The sequence below is a fragment of the Balaenoptera acutorostrata genome, chromosome 15 (assembly GCF_949987535.1).
Source record: "Balaenoptera acutorostrata chromosome 15, mBalAcu1.1, whole genome shotgun sequence".
Classification (NCBI taxonomy): Eukaryota; Metazoa; Chordata; class Mammalia; order Artiodactyla; family Balaenopteridae; genus Balaenoptera; species Balaenoptera acutorostrata.
The window spans coordinates 46,442,102-46,469,299 of record NC_080078.1 but is presented as its reverse complement, the minus strand read 5'-3'; the positions used below and the strand labels follow the sequence as shown (position 1 = coordinate 46,469,299).

General features: G+C 39.6%; 1 protein-coding gene and 1 non-coding gene across 4 annotated transcripts in view; both read right to left on the bottom strand.

Annotated features, from left to right (window-relative positions):
• The window catches only part of KIF16B (kinesin family member 16B), a 254,851-nt gene that overhangs the window by 38,707 nt on the left and 188,946 nt on the right, over positions 1-27,198 (bottom strand). For all 3 annotated transcript variants that reach the window (XM_057529948.1, XM_057529949.1, XM_057529950.1), the window contains one exon: positions 1,134-1,217. In XM_057529948.1, coding sequence (XP_057385931.1) covers positions 1,134-1,217 — 84 coding nt within the window. The remainder of the gene's footprint in view (positions 1-1,133; positions 1,218-27,198) is intronic.
• LOC114239105 (U6 spliceosomal RNA) lies at positions 5,885-5,991 on the bottom strand. Its single transcript, XR_003624291.1, has one exon. It is a non-coding gene; the product is annotated as a U6 spliceosomal RNA (small nuclear RNA).

Genomic DNA, 27,198 nt, shown 5'->3' with positions numbered 1-27,198 from the left:
TATAGTTTAACTCACGGGCCTGTAAGCATGGCCACACCCTGAAACTCTTCTTTCCTCAGAGCACTTCTATACTGAGGATCTCAAGTCTCTAAAATGCCCCTCGTGGACCACAATCTCCTAGTCTTCAATTTCTCCATGGTCCCCACTCCCCCCCTTTTGCTCTCACTGCAACCTCCAGCCTCTGGATGTTTCCCTAAGGCTTGGTTCACTGGTATTCACTGGACTCCATGGGCAGCCATTTCAAACTGGCTGTCTCCAGGAATGAGAAAAACACCGCCGTTCTATGGAGACTTTCACAATTCAGAAAGGGCTGTCTCAGGCCTCCTCTTATTTGATTTCACTTGCAATAGGTCTTATTTTTCTTCCTCTTAAAAGAGTAGCAGAGGGGACTCTGCGAGGCCCCCAGGAAGCTTGCTGGCTGGAGTGAGCCATTTGTCATTTTATCCTGCCTGCCTCAGTGGCTCACAGCGGCAAGAGGGTAGCTCATGCCCGAGGGCCACCTGCGACCATGCCTCAGCACACTCTGCCTCAGTAGCACCAGATGCCAACCAAACAAGCAGCTCTAGCCTGCAAAGCAATACAAGCTCTACGCAGCAGTCAACAGTACATGCCAGCAGGGAGGCAGTCAGAAAAACAACAGTTGTGTTGAACCAAAGCTCTCCACGGAGCTGGCTCAGAAGATCAAGTTAAAATAAGTCCAACAAAACCTAACCATGACTAAAATAGGTATGTGTCTTTTTGCTTCCAGGCCACCTTGAAAAAGTAACAACGATGCAATACTACAAATCTTCAGTTAATTAATTCAAGTTTTTGGCAGCAAGCTTCGTACCCCCAGCCTGCATTGCGTACCATCTGTCTACGTGAATATTCAGCTCTCACCCACAACCTGCTTCCTAACCCTTGGAATAAATGTATCTCCTCAAAACCCAGGAAAACGCTCTGTTGTTGGGGTGAAGGACTTATATTTTAAATAAACTGATCTCATTACTTTACAATCCACTGCTGCCACCTCCCGTGTTAATGAAGCAGCATCTCTCCATCCGTGAACAAGAGTTAAGTGTCTAAGAGGAAGAATTCTCACTGGTCAATCAGATGGCAAATGTTCTGCACACAGAAAAGCTTAATTCTGTTACCTCTAACTGGCTTCGCCTCTCAGCAATCACACGTTCATCCTTGTTTCCAAATAGTTTCTTTGGAGGGAATTCAAGAGTCGCGAGCTGAAATACATATTTTATAAGAGATGTATTAATATCACACCTGTGATCTTTGGGCTATTATTAATCCATTATTTGGAATCTCTATCATGGCGGGGGGTGGGGAGAAAAAGAGGTTGGAAGTTTAAAGATGGTAGGGCCTGCCTTGCTTAGCCACCAACCGTGTGACCTTGAACAGACCAGGCGAGGCTCCACAAGGGTCACCCGAGAGGCAGGATGCTGGGGCCTCAAAGGAAGGACAGACTTGAGTCTCAATGTTTTGTCCCAGACGACACAGTAGACTCTTTGCCAGGTGGTGTTTCACATGTTTTATTTTTTAAAACACAAGTTTGTTCTTCTTTTAGTCCCCTTCTAATACTAGAATTCAATTATATTTGTGTTGACATGAGAATTTGAAAACTCAACAAGCATACTACCTGAACATTTTGTAAAAGAGTTCTGTAAACGTTCCATATTGCCTTTTCTCAGCTACTACTGCAAATGCAGATGGCCCATGTGAAAAGAGGGCATCTCTTTCAATCTTTTCACCTTGTTTCCTAGAGAATAAAGGTTTAGAATTTGTTGTAGCCAGGTCTTGGAATTTCATAGGTATTTTCCGTATGCTTCTTCTCTTGGAAGTATAAAAATCATAACAAAAAGGTAAGTTTTCTTATAGACTCCAAGGCAAGAAAGAGCTCTATAATCTGGCGGAAACCTGACCAGCTCGTGTGGCTTTGGTTGAATGAACGCTGAGCGGCAATAATCGCTGGTGTTGATGAAATTCACTATTTCCTTCCTTCCTCGCCCTGTCAGGTTCAGACACACTGAGAGGCCAACAAAGCATTATCAAGAAAAAAAAAAAAGAACATTTCTCCCACAATATAGGTCACAATGTGCCACAAAATTCCTATTTTATACATATGCAAACCTTGGCTGATTTAAATTTATATTGCCCCAGTGGGAATCAAAAATTAAGAACTAACATCTGTATGTATAGGACTTTGAAAACTTAGTACTAAAGGAGAATATACATACAGAAAAATGCACATATCCTAAGTGAACAATTGGTGAATTTTCAACATCTCAACACACTGTAACCACCACCCAGATCAAAAGAGAACACCCCCAGCCGCCCAGGAACCCCTGGCACTCCCCTCCTGCCCTATAAAAGGCTGGCGCTGGCCTGACTTCTAACAGCATGCTTTAGTTCTTCCCATTTTTGAGCTTCGTCATACGGCACGAACCCTTTTGTGTCCACCGTCATCGCTCTACCTCATGTGTGCGAGGTCCACCCATGTTGCCATGTGCACCAACAGTTTGCTCATTCCTGTGGCTGAACAGTATTCCACCATGTGACCATTCCACCACTGGTCTGTTCAGTCTCTGGTTATTGGGCTTTTGGCTAGTTTCCAGTTTCTGGCCTTTAGGCATTGTGCCGTTTTGAACATTTTCCTATAGGTTTTCCATACGTTTCCTATAAACATATGTAGGGATTCCTGCTGGCCAGAGTCTGAGGGGTGAAAATGCTAGGTCATATGGAATGCAAGTGTTCAGCTGCACCTGAAGTTATCAAATGGTTTCCCAAAGCAGTTTTACTACCAACACTCCCACCAGCAGTGACTGAGAGACCCAGTGGCTTCAGATTCTCACCAACACCCGGTGCTGTGGTCTTCTTCATCTTGGCAATGCTGGTGGGTATGCTGTGATTTCTACTGTGGTTCAGATTTGCATTTTTCTAATGAGCCATGATGTTGAGTATCTTTTCACATGCTCATTGACCATCTGGTTACTCATTTTGGGGAAGTGTCTGCTCAACTCTTTTGGCCATTTTTTATTGGTATATGCCTTTTTCTTATTAAGAGTTATTCTTCCTTTTCCCTCTCTTCGAGGTGTCTTTGATGACTTTAGAGCCTTTTTTCAAAGTTAGTGGAAGTCAGAGGTTTGCTCCTTTCAAACTCAAGTGCTCTTTCTACCCCAAACCTTGGAGTGCGTGGGGTGTGGGACCTCTTTCTCCTTCTCTCACCAATGTTCCAATTTGGTTGCTTACAGGAAACTTTAAAATCAGTTCAAGGTAAAGTGAAAGACCGTGGGCCCTGAAGTAAGACAGACCTAGTTTGAATCTTGACCACTGACTAGCTAACTACTTTGTTTCTCTGAGCCTGAGTATTCTCTGCTGAAAAAAAAACACAGGCAATGGTAGTAAATGTTATCGGTTATCTGTGAAGAATTAGTGAAGCAATGCCGAACGGGCCTTAGCTACTCTTATTATTTACTAGAGATCTGGTAATTACTAAGAAAGCAGCATGCCACATGCCTGGTTCCCTCTCTCCATCCCTGGAATGGTCATGTGGCTTCAAGGAGCAAAGGGTTTTCTGGAACCCTGCCTTCACTGGCACGAACACACGTCCCGTATGTTGCAGGTGAGAGAAGACAGGTACCCAGAACGTGTCTTTTGGGCTTCGTCCAGCCTCGATTTCATCTTGTACAAATGTGTTCCCCCACCAAATGCAGTGATGCTGAAAGCTTGGCAAGCATGCTTTCACAGTTGGTTGTTTTGTCATTTTCTTGTGTGGCTGATGAGGTGAGATGGTTTCTGTCGGGGGAAATTTACAGTCATACTTGCATGCTCGCTCAGAACTGGTGCACTGAAGGGGCCTCTGGCAGCTGAACCAGGTAGGAAGCAAGCATTTAAATTTCCTTGTAGGCAATGGTAGTATGTACTCCATCCTGGGATGGAGGCTAGTAACTTGTGCTACGATGATCCACCCTGTGAAATAACTGTGTATAAATTATCTATAATACAGATTTTAGGAAGAAAAGGGCAACCTTAAATGGCACTGAGGCACATAATCATAGGACTATAATATTCAACAATTTAACTTCAGAGATAAAGAAACACAGGGTCAGAGGTCAGTGACTTAGAATGGTTCCAAGTCATGGGGTGGCTGAGTCAAGACGAGGAACCAGGACTGACTCTAGGTTTTCATAACAAGGCTGTAAAGTGCGTCCCCAGAGTATGGAAGACCCTTCTGAAGTCCTTGAGAACCTAGGACCCAAATAAAAGACAGTAGTAACCCCTCCCAGTGTGTATTAACCAGAAAAATGATGGGCAGCTGCTAGCAGCAGTCAACAGGCCCACCAAGAGCTGTCAACAAACCTCATGGAGGACCTGCACCAACTAGGGAACAGGAAAGTGACAGGGGTCAGTGACCACCGTGGGGATAACAGGACCAGGATGGTCTGGAGGCAGGGTCCCGGGAAGTCTGTCCTGGGATTATTAGCTCCTGTCAACTGACTCCTCACAAAGTAAAACATAAGAAGGATGGATGTGAAGTGTCGGAGGGAGGGAGAGAAGGAACGGGAGCAGAAGTTCCCACGTGATTCATGATAAATGCACGCAACGGGGTCCATGTCCTTTTGATGGGGCTGGGACGTGAACAAACTGAAGTAGAAAGGTAAGGGCGTGAGGCAAGGTATCCAAAAAAAGTATTGCCTCCATTAAAATAATTATATTTACATCAGAAACAGCTTTCCAACCTCTTCCCTCTGACAGAATGGAAACTACCTCCATTTCTCCTTTTTAGAGAATCTTGACAGTGCCATTTAGGCTTCGCTATCTGTAAGCTCTTAGGTTGAATGAGATGAAATTGCCAGTTTTGAAGTTAAAAATGGTTGAATGTCAGCAATTCCATAAGGTTAAACCCCTTATAAAACTTCTGACATTTTTTTTAAACATCTTTATTGGAGTATAATTGCTTTACAATGGTGTGTTAGTTTCTGCTGTATAACAAAGTGAATCAGCTATACATATACATATATCCCCATATCCCCTCCCTCTTGTGTCTCCCTCCCACCCTCTCTATCCCACCCCTCTATGTGGTCACAAAGCACAGAGCTGATCTCCCTGTGCTATGCAGCTGCTTCCTACTAGCTATCTATTTTACATTTGGTAGCGTATATATGTCCATGCCACTCTCTCACTTCGTCCCAGCTTACCCTTCCCCCTCCCATGTCCTCAAGTCCATTCTCTATGTCTGCATCTTTATTCCTGTCTTGCCCCTAGGTTCTTCAGAACCTTTTTTTTTTTTTTTAGATTCAATATATATGTTAGCATATGGTATTTTTCTCTTTCTGACTTACTTCACTCTGTATGACAGTCTCTAAGTCCATCCACCTCACTACAAATAACTCAATTTCGTTTCTTTTTATGGCTGAGTAATATTCCATTGTATATATGTGCCACATCTTCTTTATCCATTCATCTTTCGATGGACACTTAGGTTGCTTCCATGTCCTGGCTATTGTAAATAGAGCTGCAATGAACATTTTGGTACATGACTCTTTTTGAATTATGGTTTTCTCAAGGTATATGCCCAGTAGAGGGATTGCTGGGTCGTATGGTAGTTCTATTTTTAGTTTTTTAAGGAATCTCCATACTGTTCTCCATAGTGGCTGTATCAATTTACATTCCCACCAACAGTGCAAGAGGGTTCCCTTTTCTCCACACCCTCTCCAGCATTTATTGTTTGTAGATTTTTTGATGATGGCCATTCTGACTGGTGTGAGGTGATACCTCATTGTAGTTTTGATTTGCATTTCTCTAATGATTAGTTGAGCATCTTTTCATGTGTTTGTTGGCAATCTGTATATCTTCTTTGGAGAAATGTCTATTTAGGTCTTCTGCCCATTTAAAAAGTATGGAACGCTTTACAAATTTGCGTGTCATCCTTGCACAGGGGCCATGCTAATCTTCTCTGTATCGTTCTAATTTTAGTATATGTGCTGCCGAAGCGAGCACAAAACTTCTGACATTCTTAAATGACCACTAGGCCGAAGATACATTCCCAGCTGCTTTTACCTGCCAAGGGTAAATATTCTCAGTTGAGGGATTGTTGATTGGCTACATCTAAACCAATATTCTTTCAAAAGAATATTTTTCTTCAAGCACTCAAAGATAAAACAGAACTAGAAATATCTCATATTTTAAAAATGCAACACTAAAATAGCCAAGGAGTTGGGGAAACAGTAACAGTACAGGTGGCACGGAAGCCATTTAGGGGCCAATAGTTGTTGACACAGAAGGGATTAGGTTGCCACTCTCAACAACAGCCCGTCTTTTGAAAAGAAAAAAAAAAAAAAGACCATCATAGTTTTTACTTGGATTAGAGAAAAGAGGGCAGGAACTGCTGCTTCATTCTTACTATAAAACCCTTATAATCCTTTGTATCTTTACTATTATATAAATCCTTAGAAGGGTTTAGAGATCTGGGGTAGAAGAGAGGCCTGAACTTTTTCTCTCCCCAGGTACAAAGTGACCACCTCATTTATTTTGAAACAGAACAGCAAAAGCAATCCTCTGTGGGTTTCATTTCTGGATTGTGAGTTATTTAAACTGTCCACATGTTTTTAAAAATGTACAATTTACCAAGATAGAAAGAGCCACTGGTCAGGACAAATAATGTGCCTGGAGAGCCAAAAAAGGGAAAAGATCTCTTCTATTTTTCAGAAAGCGCTGCTGTCTGAAAAGTAATATTTTCAACAAATTAAGAATACAAGAGAGGCTCAGAGAGGGGGTGATTGCCCCTGACTTTTCCTCTCATGTCCTACATACACTGACACCTATTGTTTATTTGTTTGTTTGTTTGGCTTCTTATGTTAAACAGCAAATTGAAAATAAAATCAATGATATAATTTGTACATTTACATTTCTTCTCAAGTTCTTTATAGTTAAATTTTTTTCATTTTTATCGCTTCATTTTTGAATCTAGCAGATGGTCGAGATCTGATTTCCATGAGAAATGCTGTCAGGAACAGTAAATGGCATCCGTGGGTGGAGGAGAGAGTCCTCTTTGATTTCCTTTGTAACCTCTGACAAAGGAAATACAGTGTCCTACATTTCTAAAAATTAAAGTTCCTGAAGTTCTATATTCCTCACAACTACTCAATTCTAAAGGAACTCAGATAAATATTTCTGTATATAAAATGATCAAGATACTTGGGATTCAGTAATGAGGAAAAAATAATTTTCTTTCTTTTTATAAGATTTCATTTTCTGTCAGAATCAGCTTGCTAGTTTCTACCAGAAGAGTTATGTTGGGATTTTTATCGGGATTGTATTGAATATACAGGTCATTTTGGCAAGAAGTGACATCATAAAGTCTCAAGTTCACCATTCCATGAAAAAGTAAACAGATTTCATTTTCATAAAGAGCAAAACCCATCATTTCCCCCTTATAACTTTCACGGATAAAGTCTCATGTTAAAAAACTGTGATTGCCACGGAAATAATCTTTCTACAAACCATAACACTTGATGGACCAGCTCTGGTTAAAGACGGTGGAGTTTGCATCCCTTCACACCTTCAGAAGCACCAAAAACGACAAGAGATGAAAAGCAGAGTTCCCTGTCAATCCCTGAAACTAACACAACATTGTAAATCAACTATACTCCAATAAAAATTAAAAAAAAAAAAAGTAAAGACTCTGACGCCAAAGTAGGAAACCACTGCAGCCCACACACAGGCCAGCAGCCCCAGGGAGCCCAGCCTCCCCGTCCTCCTCTCTAGGCCACAGGCCACAAGCCATCCACCAGGGTCGGCATCCAAACCCCCAGGTATTGCATGACGCTGATGTTAAAGACTAAAGCTGGGGACAAGAAGAAGGTGGGGGGAACCCGCAGCAAAGAGGAGGGCAGTGGGGGCCTGTGCGGGGAGAACCCAGAGCTGCTCAAGGTGCTGGGAGAGAAAACAGGCCAGAGGCAGGCACCTGGCTTTACTGCCACAGACAGTGACCCCACTGCCCCCACAAACACCAGAAAATAAGATGTGCCTCGATGCGAAGTGAAAAACTGGTGGAAAAATATTCAGAAAAATTCCAGGCAAAGGTTTAGGCATGTGGTAGCTTGCTGCCTCCCCCTCCCCAGGGTCTGTCCCTTCCTTGTCCCCATGATTCACTGGTGTTTTCCCCTAAAATTAGTCCATTTCACTTAAGATGAGAAATAATTAGAAGGAACTGAAACTTAACTATGAATAAAAAGGGTAGGTGAGGAGATACTGAATAAAAGAGAAGCAAAAGGCAGATAAAGAAGATGCACAAGAAGGACTGACCAAAGACAAGAAGAACTCAGGCAAGAAATTACCCACAGTCTTAAGGAACCACAAACACCAATAAAAAAGAACCAAAAGCAGGAAGTGATACACAGGTTGAAAGAAGAGACTACAGTGGAGGGAAAAGGGCAGAAAAGTGAGCCAGCTCATGGAGAAATGGCTGATTCCAGGACTGGAATGGGGACCACGTAAGAGGAGCCCGAAGCGTCTTGTAGTGCCAGAGATCAAGGAAGTGCTCAAAACCAAAAGCATGTTGGGGCTTCCCTGGTGGCGCAGTGGTTAAGAATCCGCCTGCCAACGCAGGGGACACAGGTTCGAGCCCTGGTCTGGGAAGATCCCACATGCCGCGGAGCAACTAAGCCCGTGCACCACAACTACTGAGTCTGCGCTTTAGAGCCCACGAACCACAACTACTGAAGCCCGTGAGCCTACAGCCCATGCTCCGCAACAAGAGAAGCCACCGCAATGAGAAGCCCACTCACTGCAACAAAGAGTAGCCCCCCACTCCCTGCAACTAGAGGAAGCCCACGCACAGCAACAAAGACCCAACGCAGCCAAAAATAAATAAAATAAATAAAAAATTTTTTAAAAATTAAAAAAAAAAAAAGAGATGGAAGATGTATTTAAAACCAAAAGCACAATGATGGGAGTGTGTCACAGGGACACAGGTGCCGACGCAAAGAGCTGCTGCATACGGCCTAAGTTGGAAAAACGTGAAAAACAAAATTTTAAAAAAGGTATTGGCTTAAACCCCAAAATATGATGAAATAAGCAAGTAAATAAATAAATGGGGAAGAAGAAACAAGCCACCCATTCAGAAGAATTCCAAGTAACTAATGTAGACACTTCACCTTCCAGGAAGTGGTGGCATCTCTCTCCACCCCTAAAACATGGGCTCTGCAGAATGTGTGCTGTATGCAGTGCTTTCCTTCCAAAGAGAACAGTATAGAAAGGGGGGAACCAAGGAACCTCACAGGGGAGAAACCTCAGCCAGGAGATCAAGGTCAATCTCAACAGTGATAAGTCACACTGATGGTGTGTGTGTGTCCTTCATATGATGTGATGACAATGACACTCTACCTCTGTGGTTTTTCTCCCCAAAACCCACATGTCTAATCATGAGAAAAACAGGCATATCCCAATTGGGAACATTCTCTAAAATACTTGACCATCATTCCTCACAATATCAAGGTCATTAAATACAAGGAAAGTCTGAGAAACTGTCACAGCCAAAGGGACTCTGACACCACAGCCAGGGCAATCGTAGCCTATATGGTAGCCAGATAAATACAAAACTGCACGCTAAAGGCCTATCTACCTCAGCTCCATTCACATGACACACCATGTCCAGCTTTCAACAAAAATTACAATGCATGCTAAAAGGCAAAAAACAGTCTGAGACTATTCTAAAATGAAAAAAGCTGACTGAAAAAAGAAAATCCAGTGCCTCCACACCCTGTACCCCTACCCCCTCCTTCCCCACTGTCTACCTGCTTGGAGGAAAAAAAAAAAAAAAAGTGAGCAAGAACTCAAGAAAGAGACAAGAGAAACAAAAACAGTAGTAGAAAGTCCCAGTAGAAGAAACAAAAGTAGCATGAAGACAATAAAAACACAGGTTAGCCTGTGGCATATAGAGCAGAGAAAATAACAAGGCAAAATGAAAAATGCTAAGGGAAAGAAAACATGACCCAAGAGGTTTACAAGTAACAGAGAAATGTCTTTAAAGTGCACAGTCCACAGGCAGATGTTCTCAAGCACATAAGAACTCAGGTAAAACACATCAAGGTGAACCTTTCAAAAACGTACCGGATGACCAAAAATATCCAACCAAGAGACAGCACAATACAAGGATCTCAGGAATGAAGAAACCACTGTAAATACCACCTCTAGTTAAACCCACAACTAGGACAGAATTATGCATAATTTATGTATAAAACAATGTGATATATCTTGACTTTATAAAATATAATTTTTAAAATTGGGTAGGTGGGAGTAAATAAAATGTGATAATCTTATCTTTGTTATGAGTCCATGGATCATTTCTTTAATTTAATTTAATTTTTTTATACAGGTTCTTATTAGTTATCTATTTTATACATATTAGTGTATATATGTCAATCCCAATCTCCAGATTCATCCCACCACCACTCCACCCCCAACTTTAACCGTTTGGTTAATACGTTTGTTCTCTACATCTGTGTTTCTATTTCTGCCTTGCAAACCAGTTCATCTGCACCATTTTTCTAGATTCCACATATATGTGTTAATATACGATATTTGTTTTTCTCTTTCTGACTTACTTCACTCTCTATGAGTCTCTAGGTCCATCCATGTCTCTAAAAATGACCCAATTTGGTTCCTCTTTATGGCTGAGTAATATTCCATTGTATATATGTACCACTTCTTCTTTATCCATTCGTCTATCAATGGGCATTTAGGTTGCTTCCATGACCTGGCTATTGTAAATAGTGCTGCAATGAACATTCGGGTGCATGAGTCTTTTTGAATTTCGGCTTTCTCTGGGTATATGCCCAGTAGTGGGGCTGCTGGGGCATAAGGTAATTCTATTTTTAGTTTTCTAAGGAACCTGCATACTGTTCTCCATAGTGGCTGTATCAATTTACATTCCCACCAACAGTGCAAGAAGGTACCCTTTTCTCCACACCCTCTCCAGCATTTGTTGTTTGTGGATTTTCTGATGATGCCCATTCTAACTGGTGTGAGGTGATACTTCATTGTAGTTTTGATTTGCTTTTCTCTAATGATTAGTGATGCTGAGCAGCTTTGCATATGCTTCTTGGCCATCTGTATGTCTTCTTTGGAGAAATGTCTATTTAAGTTTTCTACCCATTTTTGGATTGAGGTGTTCGTTTTTTTAATATTGAGCTTCATGAGCTGTTTATATATTTTGGAGATTAATCCTTTGTCCGTTGATTTGTTTGCAAATATTTTCTCCCATTCTGAGGGTTGTCTTTTCGTCTTGTTTATAGTTTCCTTTGATGCACAAAAGCTTTTAAGTTTCATTAAGTCCCATCTGTTTGTTTTGTTTTGTTTTGTTTCTATTTCCAATACTCTAGGAAGTGAGTCAAAAAAGATCCTGCTGTGACTTACATCAAAGAATGTTCTTCCTACGTTTTCCTCTGAGTTTCATGGTGTTTGATCTTACATTTAGATCTTTAATACATTTTGCGTTTATTTTTGTGTATGGTGTTAGGGAGTGTTCTAATTTCATTCTTTTACATGTAGCTCTCCAGTTTTCCCAGCACCATTTATTGAAAAGACTGTCTTTTCTCCATTGTATATCCTTGCCTCCTTTGTCATAGATTAGTTGACCACAGGTGCGTGGGTTTATCTCTGGGCTTTCTCTCCTGTTCCACTGACGTATATTTCTGTTTTTGTGTCAGTACCACACTGTCTTGATTACTGTAGCTTTGCAGTAGAGTCTGAAGTCAGGGAGTCTGATTCCTCCAGCTCCGTTTATTTCCCTCAAGACTGCTTTGGCTATTCGGGGTCTTTCTTTTGGGTCTCCATACATATTTAAAAATTTTTTTGTTCTAGTTCTGTAAAAAATGCCATTGGTAATCTGATAGGGATTGCACTGAATCTGTAGATTATTTTGAGTAGTACAGTTATTTTCACAATATTGATGATTCTTTCAATTCAAGAACATGGTATATCTCTCCATCTGTTTGTGTCATCTTTGATTTCTTTCATCAGTGTCTTATAGTTTTCTGAGTACAGGTCTTTTATCTCCTTAGGTAGGTTTATTCCTAGGTATTTTATTCTTTTTGTTGCAGTGGTGAATGGGACTGTTTCCTTAATTTCTCTTTCTGAGCTTTCATTGTTAGTGTATAGGAATGCAAGAGATTTCTGTGCATTAATTTTGTATCCTGCAACTTTACTAAATTCATTGATTAGCTCTATTAGTTTTCTGGAGGCATCTTTAGGATTCTATGTATAGTACCTAGGTACTATGTATAGTACCATGACATAGTACCATGTCAACTGCAAACAGTGACAGTTTTACTTCTTCCTTTCCAATTTGTATTCCTTTTATTCCTTTTTCTTCTCTAATTGCCATGGCTAGGACTTCCAAAACTATGTTGAATAAGAGTGGCGAGAGTGGACATCCTTGTCTTCTTCCTGATCTTAGAGGAAATGCTTTGTTTTTTACCATTGAAAATGATGTTTGCTGTAGGTTTGTCATATATGGCCTTTATTATGTTGAGGTAGGTTCCCTCTGTGCCCACTTTCTGGAGAGCTTTTATCATAAATGGGTGTTGAATTTTGTCAAAAGCTTTTTCTGCATCTATTAAAATGATCATATGGTTTCTATTCTTCAATTTGTTAATATGGTGTATCACACTGATTGATTTGAGCATACTGAAGAATCCTTGCATCTCTGGGATAAAACCCACTTGATCATGGTGTATGATCCATTTAATGTACTGTTGGATTCTGTTTGCTAGCATTTTGTTGAGGATTTTTGCATCTATATTCATCAGTGATATTGGTCTGTAATTCCTTTTTTTGGAGTATCTTTCTCTGGTTTTGTTATCAGGGTGATGGTGGCCTCATAGAATGAGTTTGGGAGTGTTCCTTCCTCTGCAATTTTTTGGAAGAGTTTGAGAAGGATGGGTGTTAGCTCTTCTCTAAATGTTTGATAGAATTCACCTGTGAAGCCATCTGGTTCTGGACTTTTGTTTGTTGGAAGATTTTTAATCACAGTTTCAATTTCATTACTTGTGATTGGTCTGTTCATATTTTCTATGTCTTCCTGGTTCAGTCTTGGCAGGTTATACCTTTCTAAGAATTTGTGCATTTCTTCCAGGTTGTCCATTTTATTGGCATAGAGTTGCTTGTAGAAGTCTCTTAGGATGCTTTGTATTTCTGCGGTGTCTGTTGTAACTTTTTCTTTTTCATTTCTAATTTTGTTAATTTGAGTCCTCTCCCTCTTTTTCTTGATGACTCTGGCTAAAGGTTTATCATATTTGTTGATCTTCTCAAAGAACCAGCTTTTAGTTTTATTGATCTTTGCTATTGTTTTCTTTGTTTCTATTTCATTTATTTCTGTTCTGATCTTTATGATTTCTTTCCTTCTACTACCTTTGGGTTTGTTTGTTCTTCTTTCTCTATTTCCTCTAGGTGCAAGGTTAGATTGTTTGAGATTTTTCTTTCTTGAGGTAGGATTATCTTGTTATAAACTTCCTTCTTAGAACTGCTTTTGCTGCATCCCATAGGTTTTGGATCATCGTGTTTCGTTGTCATTTGTCTCTAGGTATTTCCTGATTTCCTCTTTGATTTCTTTGGTGATCTCTTGGTTATTTAATAACGTATTGTTTAGCCTCATAGCGTTGTGGTCAGAAAAGATGCTTGATATGATTTCAATTTTCTTAAATTTACCTAGGCTTGATTTGTGACCCAAGATGTGATCTATCCTGGAGAATGTTCCATGTGCATTTGAGAAGAAAGTGTAATCTGCTGTTTTCGGATGAAATGTCCTATAAATATCAATTAAATCTATCTGGTCTACTGTGTCATTTAAAGCTTGTGTTTCCTTATTAATTTTCTGTCTGGATGATCTGTCCATTGGTGTAAGTGAGGTGTTAAAGTCCCCCACTATTACTGTGTTACTGTTGATTTCCTCTTTTATATTTGTTAGCAGTTGCCTTATGTACTGAGGTGCTCCTATGTTGGGTGCATACATATTTATAATTGTTATATCTTCTTGGACTGATTGATCCCTTGATCATTATGTAGTGCTCTTCCTTGTCTCTTGTAACATTCTTTATTTTAAAGTCTATTTTATCTGATATGAGTATTGCTACTCCAGGTTTCTTTTGATTTCCATTTGCATGGAATATCTTTTTCCATCTCCACACTCTCAGTCTGTATGTTTCCCTAGGTCTGAAGTGGGTCTCCTGTAGACAGCATATAGATGGGTCTTGTTTTTGTATCCATTCAGCAAGCCTGTGTCTTTTGGTTGAGCATTTAATCCATTCATATTTAAGGTGATTATCAATATGTATGTTACTATTACCATTTTCTTAATTGTTTTGGGTTTGTTTTTATAGGTCCTTTTCTTCTCTTGTGTTTCCCACTTAGAGAAGTTCCTATAGCATTTGTTGTAGAGCTGGTTTGGTGGTGCTGAATTCTCTTAGCTTTTGCTTGTCTGTAAAGCTTTTGATTTCTCCATCGAATCTGAATGAGATCCATGCTGGGTAGTGTAATCTTGGTTGTAGGTTCTTCCCTTTCATCACTTGAAATATATCATGCCACTCCCTTCTGGCTTGTAGCATTTCTGCTGAGAAATCAGCTGTTAACCTTATGGGAGTTCCCTTGTATGTTATTTGTTGTTTTTCCCTTGTTGCTTTTAATAATTTTTGTCTTTAATTTTTGTTAGTTTGATTACTATGTGTCTCAGTGTGTTTCTCCTTGGGTTTATCCTGCCTGGGAAGCTCTGCACGTCCTGGACTTGGGTGGCTATTTCCTTTCCCATGTTAGGGAAGTTTTCGACTATGATCTCTTCAAATATTTTCTTGGGTTCTCTCTGTCTCTCTTCCTCTTCTGGGACCCCTATAATACGAATGTTGGTGCATTTAATGTTGTCCCAGAGGTCTCTTAGGCTGTCTTCAATTCTTTTCACTCTTTTTCTTTATTCTGTTCCATGGCAGTGAATTCCACCATTCTGTCTTCCAAGCCACTTATCCGTTCTTCTGCCTCAGTTATTCTGCTATTGATTCCTTCTAGTGTAGTTTTCATTTCAGTTATTGTATTGTTCATCTCTGTTTGTTTGTTCTTTAATTCTTCTAGGTTTTTGTTAAACATTTCTTGCATCTTCTCCATCTTTGCCTCCATTCTTTTTCCGAGGTCCTGGATCATCTTCACTATCATTATTCTGAATTCTTCTTCTGGAAGGTTGCCTAGCTCCACTTCATTTAGTTGTTTTTCTGGGGTTTTATCTTGTTCCTTCATCTGGTATATAGCTCTCTGCATTTTCATCTTGTCTATCTTTCTGTGAATGTGGTTTTTGTTCCACAGGCTGCAGGACTGTAGTTCTTCTTGCTTCTGCTGTCTGCCCTCTGGTGGATGAGGCTATCTAAGAGGCTTGTGCAAGGTTCCTGCTGGGAGGGACTGGTGGTGGGCAGAGCTCAGTAAAACTTTAATCCGCTTGTCTGCTGATGGGTGGGGCTGAGTTCCCTCCCTGTTGGTTGTTTGTCATGAGGCGACTCAGCACTGGAGGATACAGGCTCTTTGGTGGGGCTAATTGTGGACTCTGGGAGGGCTCACGCCAAGGAGAACTTCCCAGAATTTCTGCTGCCCATGTCCTTGTCCCCACAGTGAGCCACAGCCACCCCCCACCTCTGCAAATCCCGCTAGCCTTCAAAGTCTGATTCTCTGGGAATTCCTCCTCCTGTCGCCAGACCCCCCCAGGTTGGGAAGCCTGATTTGGGGCTCAGAACCTTCACTCCAGTGGGTGGACTTATGTGGTATAATTGTTTCCAGTTTTTGAGTCACCCACCCAGCAGTTATGGAATTTGATTTCATTGGGATTTAGCCCCTCCTACCATCTCATTGCAGCTTCTCCTTTGTCTTTGGATGTGGGGTATCTTTTTTGGTGAGTTCCAATGTCTTCCTGTCGATGATTGTTCAGCAGTTAGCTGTGATTCTGGTGCTCTCACAAGTGGCAGTGAGTGCATGTCCCTCTACTCCGCCATCTTGAACCTGCCCATCTCAAGTGATCATTTATAAGAGTGAAACAACACTGATAATTTATAAAATGGAAACACACCACATGAAAACTAGCAACTACTGTTTTAATGTTTTTTATAATCTTTGTTCTTAAAGTCACATATATTTTAGAGGTTGTGGTGGAAAAAAATTTAATTTGAATTTCATCAATTTCTTCAGTTTTACTTGATTTTCTTTCACCTCTGTTAAATTCAAGTAAAATTAAATTTAATGTTTATAATTAAAAATAGCATACCTAGTTTGAACCCAATGTTATAAAGTTATTTCATTCTTTCTTCCTATTCTTTTTTGTCTCATTTTAATTTCTTTGTGTCAATCTACATATCCATCCTGTTATCTGTGCCTATTCATTTAAGCACTTAAAATAATGTTCATTAAATGGTAATTTAATTATATTTAGAGAATGATTTTGAGTAATCTGTTGCTTCTTATATTATGTGAAACTTTTACAAATGAGCATGCATCATTTTTATAGAAACAATAAAAAGTGACTATTTTTTTATGTATTTAATGGAACAGTTAAATTAACACCATATGGCTTTTTCTTTTAAAAACCTGGGATTTGGGGCAATCAGATTTGAAGTCTCAGCTCAGCAGAGAGCTGGCTGTATAATATCTCTAGTTCTTAGTTTCATCATCTGTTAAAAATGAAGGAGTTGAACTGAAATATTTGTTTCCAGCTCTGAAATTCTATATCTCAGGTACTGATGATTAAAATCTCTCTATGCTGAGCTACAAGTAGCACTGTAGATACCATGGAGATATTTTACCTAATAACTTGGCTATATTGCTTTTGAGGAGTGTACCTTTCTTCCCATAAAATCTTCACAGCCTTCTTATTTGAAGTAAGGGAAACATGTACAGGGAAAATAGAGCCCAATATAATAATGAAATGTTACTTTTCAAAGGTTGTAGAATAGAAAAAGGGCAGAAACAAACGGGAATGCAGTATTCATGAGAAAACCCGTAAAACTATACCACTTCCTGCTATGACCATTATCCTTACAGCAGGAGTGGGAAATGATGCAAAGACAATTGAGCTCTTATGGTAAAACTGTACATTAAAGTTAACAATGATGACTGAGGTCAAATATATTGGATATTTGTAAGAGACATGATAGGCCTAGAGAGCACTGGAAGAAAACTGAACAACAGCCCTATGGGCTTACTTTGTGTAATTATGAAATTTGATTATGCTGAGTAAAACATAGGAAACAAGTGAGAATTAAAATAGCACATTTCTTTGGCCTAAGAGAAATAATGACAAGCTTATTCTGCAATTCAGTAAAGAAAACATATTCTAAAGACAAAAGGACTGAAACAAAAGCCATTAAAAAAATGAAATCGGTAATTTTGAGGCACACTGATTTCCAGTGAAATCTGTCTTGCCCTTCTTTGCTGTCTGTGGAGTCTAAAAATCCAAGTGATCAACTTTATTTTGCATGTTCGAGAAACAAGCCCATAACTTTCAGGCTGAACAATAGCTCTATATGAAGAATTATCAATGGAGTAAGAAAAGACAGTGGCTCCTTATAGAACTAGCATAGCCAGTTTATGGAATTATTTGTGAATCTCAGTTTTGGGAAAATAAAAGCATTGAGTATCCATTTATTCATCAAGTTGGCTAGCTATATGTATATGTATATATATTAGAAATACAGTCAGCATTCTCTGTTGCTTTATAATATTTCTTAATGATCTTAATGATCTCAGAGTGAAATTTTCATCTACAAGCTGGCTTTTCCCTTTCTGATTCCCAGTGAACTGACACAACCTGATTTCTTCTAAGAGTCACCACGCTCAAATCCTGACTTCAATGTTTATTACATCAGAACAAGATAGGTCGGCCAGTCTGTTGCCATCAAGGAGACAAATTAAATGTAATGGAAAAGTTTGTTTTTATTAAAAGTCTTTTTCTCTTAGCCAAGTTCACTTTTTAGGTTAGCCAGGTGGTCTTGACGGCAACAGACAGCATAGGTTTTGATATATGGCATCGTTGTTCCTTTGTATATAAATAATGGCAGCTCTAATATAGAAAAGAAATTAAAGTGAGCAATAAAAAGTCTTGCCTATCTTTTATGATTTTACAACAATTAAGCAGCTAAAGCTGGATTATAAATCACTGAAGGGAAACTGAGAACAATCGAGAACAACAACAGTAATAAAGTATGGAATCTTTACTAATGAAAGGAAAACATCTGACTTCTGTTACCACCTAATAAAAGTGCACTTTATTGTCGTTCCTCATTTACTAGGCATTTTCTTTACTCCTGTAATACTTGGCTACCTAACCAGTATCCAGTTTTTAAAGATGAGAGAGAAAAATTCTATACGGCAAATCTATATGGTCAAATCAGCTTTAACCTGTCTTTTGCCAGTAGATGCACCTACCTGACAACTGCCAGCATTTGAAACACCCACACTCTACAGGTTTGTGGTTGTAAATTTCAGCCACTCCAGCTTTTGAGGAATACAAATAATGAAAACTCATCAAAGCACTGCCATAACTCTCCCAGCTGACTAAATGGAAGCATTTCTGACTACTCAAAATTAATAGCAGCTCCCAAGGCCTTATAAGAACAGCTGTCATTGAGAAATATACTCACAAACAAATAAGTAATTCTCCCAGTTTGATTTGTTAGAGGCATGAAGCGGCAACTCTTCAGGGCAACCTAGATGGGTTATCAAAGGAGCAATGAGCTCCTGTAGACCTTTGATATGGTAATGTGAGCGTACCATGCAGTATTTATCAGCACGTGCTATGTGCCTCGCCCAGAGCTTGGTACATTCTAGACTCTCATTAAGGATCTGCTCAATGAACAAGGCAGAATCCTTTGCTGGTGGTCCACGTGGAATAGCCAGCAATTATAATTAGGACATTCCACCAACAGAAGCTGCTGTCTTGTCGTCACTGAAGTGCTAAAACTTGGCGAGATCCTAGGTATAAAACCACAGTTGGAAATGTATCAATACTAAGGACTGCACTGACTTTGTTATATTTGGTATAAAATACAAAATAAAATAAAATCCCACTCCTCCCAAAGCCAGTATCAATTTTATTTAGGTATGAGCCAGTGAAGACAGATTTGAGAACATTAATATATGTCACAACAATTTTTCAAAGTGAGAAACATTTCAGATCTGTGAGAATATCATACTGCATTTTTACGAATAATTACGCAGTTGAATTAACTCAAATGCTTGTATTTTCCATCTGTTACTGTGAGGTTAATTGTCCCTTTCAGGGACTGAGACGTGACAGGAACCTGTCATTGCCATGACATTCAACAGAAGGAACCCCATTTCTAGTTTTCATCCATGGGGTCTCGCTATGTAACAGATTTTTATAGGGAAGAGATTTTCTTCTTTCTGGGCTCATCTGGAGAACTCTGAAAACTCCCCCTTCTTGAGTGAACATGGTCATGGAGACTCAGGACAAAGAAGAAGGACTAGGAGTCAGGAGACATGAACCTTGCCTGGGCCCCAAGTCTTGATGTGACTTTGAACAAAACTCTCCCTGGGGATTTGATTCCTCATTTCTAAAATGAAAAACTGGACTACCCAATCTTTAAGGCCCCTTTGGAGTACTTGATGTCTCATAATGTGCAAGTGGTTCCAACCCATTGTTACAGAAGTTTCCCTGCTGGTTGGAGAGCAAAGCCTGTACAAGTCTATGTTTCATCGTCTTTGGTGATCAAAGAGGCCATCAACATGTTTTCATTGTCTGGGTTTAAATTCGCCTGTCATTAATTTTGACAAGATTATTTGTCACTGGAAATCACCTTTTAGATTTGGTGATCTATAACAATGACTGAAATAATGAAAAATCAATAACACTCCCAAGGTGGATGCAAAAGAAATGACACACAGCATCTTAACCAACGGTCCAGAGAACATCATTTGGGGGATATATTTTCCCCTAACTACACACACTCTCAGATCGCATGTCAGATTTCCTGAATTAGAATTTCCTAGCTTGGGTCCTGGATCCACATGTCTTAGAAAAGCTTCCCAGCTAACTGGTGCCTTTTGCTCCCCAACCCACCTTTGAAAGAAGTGATTTAAATACTGATTATCTATCAGGTAGAGAGAATCGTATGATACAAGCCATACAGTGAGGTAAGTGGGCCTCTGATAACGGACCAGGTCAGGAAGCTGGCAGCATTCTATTTTTGCCTACATAGCTGTGTGCTATTTAAAAATTCAAGGAGGCTGAGCGCTTGGTGCGGCTGAATTTATCTAAGGTTTACTGAATGCTCCCTGTGGCTGTGGTTGGTAGCATTATAATTTGGGTGGTGAGCAGATTTGCAATTTTTATATTAAATTTGGAATGCTGGTTATAAAACTGTTTAGAATGCATTTCAGTGATGGATGGTAAATGGCTGTCTAAGACAAATACAAGGCCAATAGCCAGTTTCTTTCCTTTCCCTTTTTTGGTGCTACTTTGGGGAAATTACTTGGGAAATGAAGGTTAAAAATGGTTCTATCAGTACAAACTGAAAGTCCATATACAAATTACATAAGCTCTTGCCCTAATCGTTTTCTTCCCTCCCAATGGTAATAACTGGCCACCCAGAGACTGCCAGATGTGAGACTGAACAGTTGCTCTAACACAGCAATCTTTCATGTTTTACTCGAAGGCTCTGAAAATATTTTTCTCCCTCAGCTCTGTAACAGGGAGAAAGGAGCCCCCCTGGGGATATGGCTGATGGAGGCTGACCCTGTCTGACACTTGGGGACTCTGAAGACTCACTGTGATAACTCAGTTATGATGCAGACAGGCAACACACCTGTTCCCACTAACTTAGGCTCCCACCACACATGGGCAGTCAAGTTCCCTTAGCATTTATTTTGATTGTACATTTTAATACATAAAATATCCCATTTTCATGGTTCATCCTCCTGCCTCTGGGCAGAAGCACAAACCTGCTTCAGAATCACTATTAGCTAAGATTATAAAAGGGACCTCAACAATCGATTCCAATGCGTAACTGCTTTCACCGTGAGATGATTCTCAGGAGTCCATTAGGCTCCAGCACTCAGGAGGGAAGGCTCCTTGTTAACTGTACTAAAACAAAGTCCTCTACAAATCAGAACAGGGGTTGGCATCTCTGGACCTCCTAGAAGGAGCAGCTCTCTCAGTGACCCTCTGATCTTCCAGCCCCATGTCCTACCACTTCATGAAATACATTCAGAGCCCACCAGACCACTCATCCAAAAGGGGGGAAGGGGATAGGACACTAGGTCTTCACTATTCATTCATTCTAATGGTTGAAAGGGGATGTGGTTTTAAAATAGTCCTTTCTTTTCAGCTTCTTGATGAGCTATGTTTTTGTCTTGACTGACTCTCAGATTATGACCTGGATCCACAGGTAAACTTCATGGACACTAGACACCAACACAGTAACTCTGCCTCATCCGTAGAGAAAAGAGAAGATGACACTTACTGGGGCTCTGTTTCTGGGCACATAACTTGATGGATATTTAAAAGGATTATACCGATTTTAATAGAGTGGAAAATGTATAGTTTTCATACAGATAAAGAGCACTGCGGCAATGATTTGCATGACCAAATTTCAAAGGCATGCTCTCCGGCAGACGCTGCACAATACTTTGTGGTTACTTTCAATAACATATTTCATCTGAGGCTTTCATCACAATCTTTTACAAACTAGCTGTGGCATGATCATTTTACAGATGTGGAGTCTGAAAACACAGGATTTAATCTGATGAAGATTCCACACAAGGTCAGCGCACGGGCACAGAGAAGGAAAGCCAGGAGGAGCTATTGTCTTGCACAACACATGTCAGCGTATGAAGAAGACAAACTAATTCAAAACAGAAGGCGAAGCTATTCAGAATCCAGAAGAAAATGCTAAGCTGAAAGAACATAAATAAATAAAAATAAAACAATTTTAAAAACCTTGAATAATGCAGCACCCCTAGTGAGAGCTCAGCCCACTCACACAGTGAATCTGGAAATAGAACGAGCATAACGCTGACATATGAGCCCAGTCGCCGCAGGCAATCTGCTCTTCTTCCAGTATTATTCAGGACAAATAATTTAGTTTTCTTTTTTTATTCTGAAATTTGTCACCATACAAAATAATGCATTATATTTTTCTTTGATTTCTGCTTTTTCCGTGCCTTCAATCCCCACACCCCAGAGTTTCAGAGAATCCACGGACTTCTCATCCTTTCAATTCGTAAGTTCACTTTGCCTGTAATAACCCCTAGGTTCCTTCTATCTTCTTCACATACATATGTTACACCTAATAATCAACAACCCTGCCTGTTTTAATTGGTTCACCACCGGAGTGAATATAAAGTATCCCTTGGAGGCCCTTCAGCTGACATCATTCTCCTTAAGGAGACATTATAGTACATAAATAAGCAAATGAATGTGAGTCAACAGGGAGATTAAAAGACTTAGCTGAATGATGGTTAAGGAATTCTTAAAACCCTCTCACTAATGGGGGTGAAGGCCCTCAGTGCTCTCAGCACACCCAGTTTCTGTGTGTTCTTTCCTAATCTTGGTTTTTTGTAAATTAAGTCTTTAACAACAGTTGAGGAATTACGAAATTTCTTCATGGAGCAAGTCTGCACTTGCAGACATGTTGATATCTTCCAGAATGTCCATAGCGAAGTACTCACAGCAGCAAAACTCTGGAAACTACTCATATGTCCATCAAGAGGATTCTGGGAACCTGATCAAGTGTTATGCCAACTTGGTACCATTGCTCATGGGAAAATGATAAATTGCTTGATAAACCGATAAATTGTTTGTGGACCAGGGAAACGAGAGCTATTTGGTAGGAAGCCATAGCGTAAGGCTTCTCTGAGTGAGGTGACTCTTGTAACTCAGCATGTCCCTCACGGGGACTCTGGAAGTTCTGCCCATGGAGTTGTGCCCAGAGAAAGTAGCTCTCCTGTTGCATAGGATTCTATGGCAGAGTGGTTCTCGAATCTTCCCCACGTGGGGCTCCACTCCTAGCACCTAAGCTATTACCTGGGAGAGGTGGCGCAAAGAGAACAGCATCTGGACAGCCGTGTGGACTGCAGTGGACGCTGTTGCCAGACCCCCTCCGTGCCTCGGTCCTGCCGGGAAGCAGTGATCTCTGTCTTACACATTGTTCCTGGGTCACCCGGTGCTAAGCGTGGCCTACGGGAGTCCTGTGAGTCTGAATGTTTAGTTGGATCCAAGAAGACCTCCTGAGGGCATTGCAAATGGTTACTTCTGAGGATCAGATTAAGAGAAACTTTCACATTCTATGTATATATTGAATAATTTCAGCCTTTAACCATAAACATGTAACTTATTATCTGGAGAAAAAAAGCCTACTGAAAGAAAAAAAAACCTCCATAAAAGGAACTGTCACATCAAACTCCTTTAGAGGTCTATGCCCAGGAGAACATGGCTAAGATTCCACAATGAAATGGGAATGAATAGGATGTAACTTTAGACAAAGTTCCAAAAGATTAAAAGCTATAACCAAATCTACAGTTTTGAGGTGAATAAACATTCTCTATCTTGGTAAGTATATCACAAATTCTGGATATACTGAATTCAAGTGTGTTTTTTCAATATTTTTTCAGCTTGATTAAAAATTTGGAACCTTGTATAACTAGATAAATTTAGTATGTATCATTTAAAAAATGATCACCAACCATTTTGTTATGCAATTAAGACCGCAAGAGTAGTTTTCTATTTTCTACTTCCATAGAAATAATGAGTCCAATGTGGTGAAGGGATGAGGTAAATAAAACTTGTTCCCACTTGGCTATGAAACAGCCAATTACCTGAGAGGAAACTTTCAGCATCCTTCCATATGAACCCTCTGGCTTTCTTTCCTGAAGAAATTCTGTCTTTAACAAGTCCGATAATTTCCAGGATGTTATCAGGCCAAACAGCTACCCCATTTGGAGGTAGCTAATTACTTCAAGAAGATTGACATTATATACAATCATAAGAACAATTATAAGATGAATCATAATTGATGAATACCTATACACAGATTATTGATCTCAAGTCCCAACAAACACTCGGCAAGTAAGACGATGTGAAGTGAGGCTGCACAAAAGAAATGTCAACTTAACGAAAAAAATAAACCTGATATTCATCTGGATATTTAAGCTTCATCTTGAAAATGTTAAATGGATGATGCTGTCCTCTCACTGAAATAAGATTTATCACCATCTAGAATGACACGCTACTGTGTGTTTAGAGATAATGTTTCTTCCCGGTTCTGTTTCGATAATATTGTTTGGTTAGACATAGGAAATAGAGATGAACTGCCTGGGCTTCTGCTCATGGGTTGTGTCACAAGAGGCGAGTCTCTCGTTCCCACCACAGAGACCATGAATGTCAAAGGCGCAGCACAGCCGGGCAGGAAGCGCTCAGTGAATTGGGAGGAGTTCATCAGAGCTGTGGCCAAGGAAAAGCTCCGTGGCATCCGGGCAGCCCTGCAGGGTTTGTAATTAGCTCAGCTTCCTTGTCTCCAGGCGGTACTTGTTTTAGGATCTCACCACATGGTTTCAACCACTATTCACATTCTCTCTTCTCTTTCAAATACATGCAACACATGTCTGTAGTTTCCCTTTCATAATGGGTTTTTTGTCCTTATAAGAAAGAAACTGTAAGTCACAAAGCTGGGCTCAGTGTGGAAAAGCAACTTCCCATCTTTGTTATCATTTAGATCACGCGTCTGTCTTCAGAAAAGGGGTTTCTGGGAGAAGTCCTCTATGAACAGAATGGAAATTCCAGCTGGGTTTCAACGTTCAGACCTTCTTGAATATCATCCAGTGGTTTCCCACAGCACTCAGACTCAGGTTCACGGTGCCACGTGGTCAAGCCCCTGCCCTCCTCTTTACCACACTGGCCACTCTCCCTGGGTCTTCTCATTCTGGAAACACGCTGAGCTTGGTCCCATCCCAGGGCCTTTGCATTTGCTGCTCCCTCACCTTCAGCTGTGCTCACCTCCAGATCTTCACAGCTCTCTTCTTTTCAGCATTCAGATCTCAGCTCAAGCTCACCCCGAGATCACCCTTCCTACCTGCGCATCTAAAGCAGCCCACTGCCCAGCTCTCAGGCCACACTCTCACATTGCCTTGTATTTTCTCCATGGCACCTAACATTACCTAAAATCCTCGTATTTACTGGGCTTTGTTTGTCTGTTTATTGGTCATTCTCTCTGCTTCATGAGAGGTGGGATGTCGTTGTCTTGCTCACAACTGTATGCACAGTGTGGGGCTGCTCAATACAGATTTATGACCAAATGAAGGAGGAAACCAGCTCGATTTTCTTCATTTGAAGGCCACTTAATTTTTTCAGCATGTATGCAATACACCCTTTTTCCCCTTGAAAATAATTTTACATGTGTGATAATCTCTGTTCATTAATTTTGTCTGGTAGCAGACAACCACTTCAGTTCACAGGTTCACGTCATTATTAAACTCAGGTAAGTTTTCTTCTATTATATCTTTAAAGACTGCTTCTGTCTGCTCCAAAGTTTTCTTTAAAAACACTGATTAGACCTGTCTATTATTGCTTTGCAAATTTATTTAAATATCTCTCATCTCATATTTCAACTAAAATGCCATTTTGTCAGAGAGCCCAACCCTGAAATGTCCTTATACTAAAGTGTCCAACATCTTCTGCCCATCACATTTTATTGATATTTTTCCTATAATGCATATACCTCACTTAAAATGGTAACTGCAACTTAGCAAGCATACTTTTTAACTGTTAGTTATTATTATATTTTCCTGGTTTATTGTTAGTCTGTCCTGATATAAATTTAAGATATATAAGAGAAGACACTTTTTTTCTTCTTGTCCACTACTGCATTACTAGAGTTTAGAAAAATGTGCCTATGTAGAATGGCATTGAACTAATGGCACTGAAAGAACTGATATAAAATAAATCATGGAATGAATTTATACATACATACATATATAGATAGATAAATCCTGGTAAAGTTTGTATCCTTTTTTTCAAGTAAATTGTTTTTTTCCATCTACACTGTGGGAATTTAGCAAATTAATATGAAAATCTGTACATTATTAAAGTACTGACATAGTAACTTATAATCAAGCAGTTAATGAGCTGCAAAGCTCACTTTAAAAACCAGTTGCTCTATACATTTAATATGTATACAATTACTTCTTGTTATTGTCAAAATTAACTTGGGACATGAAGAGTTAATTGCAGAGACAAACTTAATAAATTGACTTTGATGTAGTTGCTTCTGGAACTGAAGCCTCTTGGGAACACTGAGCTAAAATTCATACCTGAACCTTCTTCAATTTTTAATCAAATACTATTATGATAACTTAACAACAGAATTTCAAAGATAGCTCAATTTTTCCTGGACTCTAGATTCTTTTACACATCAAGGAACCACTTTATCTACCCAAAAGTATTTCTCTTTATATTGTGTCTCAGATAAGGGAGCTTAGAAGCCATGGAGATGTTAAGGAAACATTATGTAATTAACATGAAACAAATCAGGGACACACATCTGACTAAACTATTTTTTAGAATATCATAAGACACTATAAAAATGCACTGAAAAGCCATACTTAGGGAAAGCAGGCTAAATAGACAATGATTACTGACTGATTTGTAGTCAGTTCAAATCAAAATGCCCAAAGAGCTGTGCCTATACAAGGTTTCCTTTAGTTGAAGCAAAAATAAACAAACAAAAAAATAATAAGAATACATTCACTTGGAAGATACACATTAATTTTAGGAATACCTTTCTTTGCTTAAAAGTATTTTAAAAACCAGTCTTTGTCCAAAAATTTAAAAAAAGATTACTAATGTATCAATACACTCTGGATATCTTATCAGATGAAATGCCTCCTTGCTTCTAGATAATTCCGTTTTTACTGTCTACCTCCCCTCCATGTGTGAGGGCAAATTAACTTTTATGACTTTATTCCTCATTATGTGGAAATCTAAGCATTAATGCAATCTTTTTTAAGAGAAAAAAGGGCAAATCTATACTGAAAAATTTATTACGATTTTATTTTAATAGGTCTCACTCATGGCTGAGAAGTTGTAAATTGATTAAAATATTTACTTACAATACACTGTAAAATTTATGAAAAAGATAGAATTCACTTACTGTTGCTTTACTATCACTC